Source organism: Centruroides vittatus, unplaced genomic scaffold (genome assembly GCF_030686945.1).
Source record: "Centruroides vittatus isolate TY-2023 unplaced genomic scaffold, ASM3068694v2 scaffold_435, whole genome shotgun sequence".
Lineage (NCBI taxonomy): Eukaryota > Metazoa > Arthropoda > Arachnida > Scorpiones > Buthidae > Centruroides > Centruroides vittatus.
The window spans coordinates 615,000-622,459 of NW_027122708.1; the positions used below are offsets into that span (position 1 = coordinate 615,000).

Here is a 7,460-nt window from a genome sequence, read left to right on the forward strand (position 1 = left end):
TTTATAATTTTATTTTGAAACTCTATTTAGAAATTTTTCTTAATTTGAGGTAAATATGAAAAAATAAGTTACAAGTCCAATTCAAGAAAATTATATTTATTGTTCAGCACATTATATTAAGATTATTTTATAAATAATTGCTTTACATGAAATGCAATCGTATATTAATGTATTTAATAGAACAGTATACAATATATTGAATAAAATAATTAGAAGTGTTTTTTTATGACAAATCCATTAGACAAGAAACATTTATTAAAATGCTGTAAATATATATTTTATAATAAAATTTAAAAAGTTATATAACTTATTTTGACGACGTTTTATTTTGACGATGTTTCTAATATAGAAACATTCATTTTTCTATTTAGTATTATTGAATTAATTAAATTTTAAAAATATAGTAGTATTTCATCTATTAAAAAATAACGTCCTTTTAAGCACACATGATGTAACAAAAAATTTTGGGGAATAATTTGTGGTGTACCTTTTTTAAGGACTATTTTAGAATCAGTAGATATATTCGTTATTGTGACGACACCATTAATTATAGCATCGTAATGTAAGAATAATGGTGGTTTAATACAAATTTGATTATAATCACAAACTAGAAATTTTTCTGTTTTATATTTGTACACCTTGTTGTCTATAAATAAATATAAATCAACTTCCATGGATTCGTTCGACATATTCTCTATGGGAAGTGTAAATGCCCGAAAGAAACATTGACCTTTAACAGTGCATGTACAAATGAAATTGTCTGTATTTTTTACTATTTTATCATTTGTATCGAAGCTGATAACTTGGGCTACATGCTCCAGAAGAACACGATAATTAGGAAGTACTTTCCTATTTCTTAAATTTTGACATATAGTAGATGGTAATCCTTCTAATCTTCCCATACGAAAAGCTTTTCTAATAGCTGCAATTTCTTCATCATATAATATCCCCATTGGGAAAATTTCTTTTTCTAAAGTTTGCATAGTCATACTCATAAATCTAATTTTAGACATGTATACTAATATTGTTTCCCTAACGATCTTTGTGTTTGTGGTACCACATTCCATCATAGTTTTATATGTACCCCAATTAACGAGTGCTTTAAAAAGTTCTTCTTCTTTCATGTTGTTATAAATTTCTCTCAATACATATGTTAAAATAACTACTGGTGCACAAGTTAAAAATTCATGTTGTTTAAAAATGCTTTCCCAACAATAGTCAAATATTCTCCAGCAATTGTGAAGAATATCTCCGTCACGAATATTATTTGATGTTAAAGTTTCAAATACATAGCAAACATTTTTATCGTTTAAATTGCTCATGATAAATGACTTACATTCCTCTAATAATCTAGGTATTTCGTATTTAACTCCAAACAAAAGTAATTCTACGTGTGTCTTCATGCAACTCTCCAATGACTGTCCTGCCAGATATCTATAAAAAATAAACTTGTAATTATTTTTAAAAATATATTTTTTAAAATACTGAAAAGAATGTTTCTTGGTGTATTACTGAACACTCAATCAAATATGCGATAAATAAAACAATAAATTAATGTAAAAATATAAAAATTATTTTAAAAATATTTAAATGCAAAGTTTGTAAAATATTAAAAGTAAATACTTAAGACAATTTATATGTATGCATATGTATATATTTGTACCTCGTACTTCGAACGCTTCAGAGTTCGAAGCTAAATTGGACAAAAATTTGCTTCGGTGTTCGAACAATGCCTCAAAGTCTGAATTGTGCGGGCAGTGAAAAATATGTGCTCGAAGCTTAAGATACGTGTAAGCTTCTAAACAAAGAATACAATATCAAATTAGCAATAATGTTTTAAATTTCACAACTGTTATAATTAAAATCACACGTAACGTGAACTCATAAAAACACGCAAAACCTTTCTGTTCAAACTAACAAACATAACCTTTACTGAAAAAGTGAAAAAAAAACTCGAAATATACATATTGGAGTTGGAATTTATTAAAATTTATAAAAATAAAAAAGGTTCAAGTAAATTTTCCTAAAAAATGTGGTGCAATAAGTCCTAAAATTATAGTAAAATACGTATTTGACTATTATTTTAAGCTATATAAGAATAAAATAATCTTTACTTATTAGCCATGGCATCCGAGAAGTGTTTGAAAACAACGAAATTTAACAAATAAGGGAAAGTATCGACGACTGTGTTGAAAATGAACTTATCGCGAAGCAAGAAAGTGGTACCGGTACATCTGTGGCTTATCTGGCGGCCATGTTTAATATGCTGATGCCGACGGTTTACGAATAGTAATGTAGTTTTTATTTTATTACACGGTATTTACATATTTTAATTATTGTTTACGTGTTTTAAATTTATTATTAATACATTTATTTGTGTTAGTTTTAAATTACGTGAAATTTCTGTTTTAAGTTTATCGAGATGAATATTATTTAGCACGTGGGAATCTCTCCGTTATTTCTAACAGGAAAAATTGATTTGGACTTCGAACTACCTTCTGGATTGAATTAAATTTGAAGTACGAAGCACCACTATATATATATAAGATATATAAAATTTAAAAAACTAAATATAGCAAATGAATTTTCTATAATACATCGTGTTGGTTGATTTACTTGAATTATCCGTTGAGAAACTGATAAAGTAAACTTTAATAAACATTTCTCAGCATCAGGTGTTTCATGATTTATTAAGTAAACTATAAATTTAAATTTAATTTATATCCTGTCTATAATTTATAACCTAAATCTAAAGTATTAAAAGCTTTACATGTTAAAGTTCCAAGAAGTTTTAGAACTTTTAAATATGTTATTTTTATAAAGTCCTCATAATAACATTCAAGTTTTTTGAAATTGTGTTAGATTGTATACTGTACACAGCAAACCCTGGCTAATCCGGCTCTCAGTTATCCGGCATAAATACGATAGATTTTCGCTAATTCAGCCACTCCTTGCAGAAAGGGTATCCAGATTAGCGAGAATGCCGGATTACTGAGAGTGTATAGACCTAAAGTCAATAAATGACGTGGCCTGTCGCCCTTCGGTACTGATCTTTTTGGAGACAGGTGGGCAGATAAAACGGAGTGAGGAAACGCAATACTGTATACAGAAATGAAATCCTAGTAAACAGAATGTGTGACATGATTAATATTTTCACGGAAAAGGGAAATACAGACCTATACACCTTCAGTAATCCGCCATTCTCGCTAATCTGGAGACCCTTTGTGCAAGAAATGGCCGGATTAGCGAAATCTACGGTATTTAAATTTTATAAAATCAAATAAGTTTTCGTCCTGACGTATTTAGATTCTACTAAAATTCTTATATGCTGTTAAGTTATGTCAAATCTGTCATCCTATGTTCATAATTTATGCTTTCCAAATTTTATTTCCTTAGAAGTCTCTAACTGGTATAGTTAATATAATGCGAGAGATCAGTATTCACTATTGTAGAATTCTTGCTAAATGCTGAGATGCTGAATTTATTTCTAAGTACTTCTTGACTTCTCCCACTGCTAGAATTCTTACCGTTTCAGTCAGTTTTGTTTATGCTAACTTATATTGGTGATGTCATTATTTTTGTCGCGTTCTTACTATTTGCAAGCTACAAGCCGTGCTGGACTAAATATGTTTTATAATAGCCATAAAATGATGATTATGTCATTTGTCGTTTTTACACACGACCAGTCTAATTTCCTAAGTCAGTTACGACTCAGTACAGTACACCGTTCATCATTCGGACAATTCTTGTTCCCTCCTCCTAACCAATTAGATTCGCTTAGCATTACGTGATACTAACATGGCTCTGATCTCCTATGTGATATGATACAGATAAGAGCTAATAAAATAAAAATAGGTATACATTTTTATTAGGTATTTTTTTAATCAGAACTTTTTTAAAAGTAAATTATATCTAATACAATAGTTACAAAAAATAAATAAGCAAGCCTACCTTAAAGCATTATCAACCACTCTGGAATCGTCATCGAGTAGAATCGAGTTATTATTTTCTCTTTCTGCAGAATAAACCATTGATTGAAATTTACTGCTTTCTGAAGTCAAAAGACTTTTCTCAACAAAAAATTTCAAAGTTCTGTTTGGAAAAGTTATCCAAATATTATCTAAAATCTCTAAATCCATAGTTTAAAAAATTGTATTGTTTAACAAACACTTCATAAAAAACTTAAGTTATTTTAAAACTTGATAAGAGAAAAATTATTCGGTGTCTTATGATTCTGTTAATTATCCTGTTACCTGTTTTGCATAAAACAAGGAAAATATCTGGAAGAAGTTTTTAATAAAATTATATAAAAATTTGCTCTTAATTTCTTATATTACTTTATAAATCCTAATTATATAAGAAATACTCTATTTTATTTTTGCTATTTTATAAAAATTAGTAAAACTTTATTCAAATAGTTTATAGCCGACTATTCAACTTCTACATTAGGGCGGGGCAGGCCAAACAGTAGCTAAGCGGTTTCGTTCCCTGAACATTGGGAGTTCGGTCGTAGGTTCGCGTCTCGCCAGGACAGGCTTTTTTTTGTAACTCTTTCCGCCCTGTGGGCACTAAGAAGGCCTCATTTTAGTAGACCCATTATGGGTTCGGCCAGGTCCATAATGGGGCGGCCGGGTGGTGAGGGATGGGGCCCGACATATCCGGACGAACAACTCCCCTAAAAATTCCTGGGGACTTTTCGACACGTCTTCATTCGAAGCCGAGTCCCCCAGAGCGGTACGCTGCCACCTTGACCGCTCGGCCATCCGGCTATGCCATGACAGGCTGGCCACGTGGAGTTTTCCGGGTTTTCTCCACATTTGTAACGTCTGAATAGGGGCTAGTTTATCCTTAAAACGATATCTCCGCGCATAAAACAATATATATATATAATTACTAACTACGTTACATAACATGCCCATCGAAAAACTTATCACGGGGCGCCATAGTTTAATAGCTCTCCCCCTTCAATATCATTAATTACTTTAGCCATCGCTAAAGTAATTAATGATATTGAAGAAGAACGAAAACATAATAAATGGACAATAGCTCTCAGTCTAGATATAGCAGGAGCATTCGACAGTGCATGGTGGCCGCTCCTACACAAAAAAATAGAAGAAATCAATTGTCCCTGTAATATATATTCATTAATATGTGATTATTTAAATAACAGAACAGCATTCATAGAATATGCTGACATAAAAATTGAAAAAACAATGACAATGGGATGCCCACAAGGATCGTGTTCAGGCCCCACTTTCTGGTCCATCCTACTAAATGACCTTTTAAATACTGAGACAATAATAGGAACGAAAATAACAGCGTTTGCGGATGATATATTGGTGGTTTGCTCAGCAAACAGTCGGATGCAGTCGGATACAGTTTAACCCCGATAAAACTACGGCCATCGCGTTTACGACTTGCAAAGTGGATAAAAGACAGCCAACGATAAAATTGCAAAACAAAAACATAAAATGTTCTAATCAAATAATATACTTAGGTATGACAATAGACAACAAATTGTCATGGAATGCCCACCTTGAATCTGTCAAAAAGAAAGTTGGCAATCTTTTTCAAGAAATTACCAAAGTGGCAAAAAAAGAATGGAGTACAGAAGGTACTGCACTAACTCAAATATACAAAGGCGTAGTGATACCAATAACTACATATGGCGCTCAAGTATGGGGAAATAGAGCAGAAATGACCTATATGAAAAGAAAGATAATAAGCTTCCAACGTAAATTTCTCCTACGAATAACAGGTGCATATAGAACCACGTCTAATGATGCATTATGTGTAATGGCAGGCCTCCTACCAATGGACTTAGAAATAAGTCAAAGGAGGGATATTCGAAAAATTTTAAAAGAAAAAATAACATATGGTGCAATACTAACAGAGAAAGACGAAATAGAATATCAAATCAAAAGATATCAACAATTGAAAAGATATGAGTGGAAAAAGATACGAATAAAAGAATATAGTCCATTAACTAAAAATAGAATTTATACGGATGGCTCGAGAACCCCAGAAGGAGTAGGAGCTGCATACATATATATATCAAATAATAGAGAACAATACAACAGGAAAATTAAACTAGATAAAAGATGCAATAATTATCAGGCAGAACTCGTAGCCTTAGAACAGGCTGTAAGCTGGATTAGCAACAACATGAAAAATATAACAATTACAATCTGTACAGATAGTCATTCCGTATTAAAAGCATTGAATGACGACGAAAACAAACACGAACTCATCGACAACATTAGAAAATATATCTTAGCAAATAAAAACAATATATCTTTCAGCTGGGTAAAAGCACATATGGGCGACCCTGGAAACGAACGAGTAGACAGCCTAGCAAAAGAGGCAAGCAGCTCAAACATGAAAGTAGTATATAAGAAATTATCTGAAAGATATATAAAAAAAGAAATAAAAAACAAATATATAATAAAATGGCAAAAGAGATGGACAGAATCAACAAAAGGAAGAGAACTTTTTGAGTATCTACCTGATGTTCACCAGCGAATAAAAAATAAGAACTTTATAATAAATTATAAATTTACAAGATTCATGACTGCACATGGTGACTTTGCAGAGTACCACAATAGATTCCATCATAATAACGATGGCACTTGTGAAATATGCGGAGACAGAGAAACTCCGACACATCTTTTATTTGAGTGTATTGAATATGAAAATACTAGAAATGAGCTACGAACAATAAGCAATAAAGAAGGTTATACTTGGCCAATAAAAAAGAGTAGTCTTATCAATAACGTCACTCTTTATACATACTTTATAAACTTTATAAGAATATGTTATAAAACCAGAATATAATCGTCCCCCTGTCACTATATACCAAACTGTATATATTTATTGTATAAATAATTTTTCTAGGCTGAAATTCACTGTAGATACCTATATTGGTTCACTAGTTTGGTTATGCTCTATTGTCAAATTATTCCCATTAATTAGTATAATTTAATTACTGATATGGCTATTGTATACTTTTTGAGGTTGTGTTGGTTTTGTAGGTTATTCTGCAGTTTAAAACACTAGGTATATTCTAGTAGTCAGTTGGTCTGAGAATGATATAACAACAACTGTTTCCATTATTACTATTTTTGTATCAATTGTTCTTTCTATTATCGAGAATCTTATATTTAATATGGAGGGCAATGCGAAGGTCTCTGCGTTCCACACTGGATCCAAACGTCCACATACAGAATGTTGAAGTGTATTCATAGTAATATACCATCTCAGAGTATGACTCTACTTCATTTCATACTTTAGCACATTGTGGCCAAATGGGCTCACAGTGATACGCATTCAAAGAGAAATGGACTTTGTCTAGTGGGGTTATGGCCTCTAAGGGTATTGGAGTGTGCTTATCATTATTTATTAATACATTTACAAACTTTATGGCTAAATGTGTTTATTGTGCTAAGCATTCTCAAAGTAAT

The 7,460-nt window shown here is 31.3% G+C and overlaps 1 protein-coding gene across 1 annotated transcript; it reads right to left on the reverse strand.

Annotated features, from left to right (window-relative positions):
- Window positions 1–364: 364 nt before the first annotated feature.
- Window positions 365–4,158, reverse strand: LOC136989002 (BTB/POZ domain-containing protein 6-like). The gene is made up of 2 exons (XM_067287020.1): window positions 3,952–4,158; window positions 365–1,434 (listed from the first exon to the last, which is right to left on the reverse strand). Exons 1-2 carry the CDS (start codon window positions 4,137–4,139, stop codon window positions 393–395), a joined length of 1,230 nt encoding a protein of 409 aa, XP_067143121.1. The 5' UTR covers window positions 4,140–4,158; the 3' UTR covers window positions 365–392.
- Between the last annotated feature and the right edge of the window lie 3,302 nt (window positions 4,159–7,460).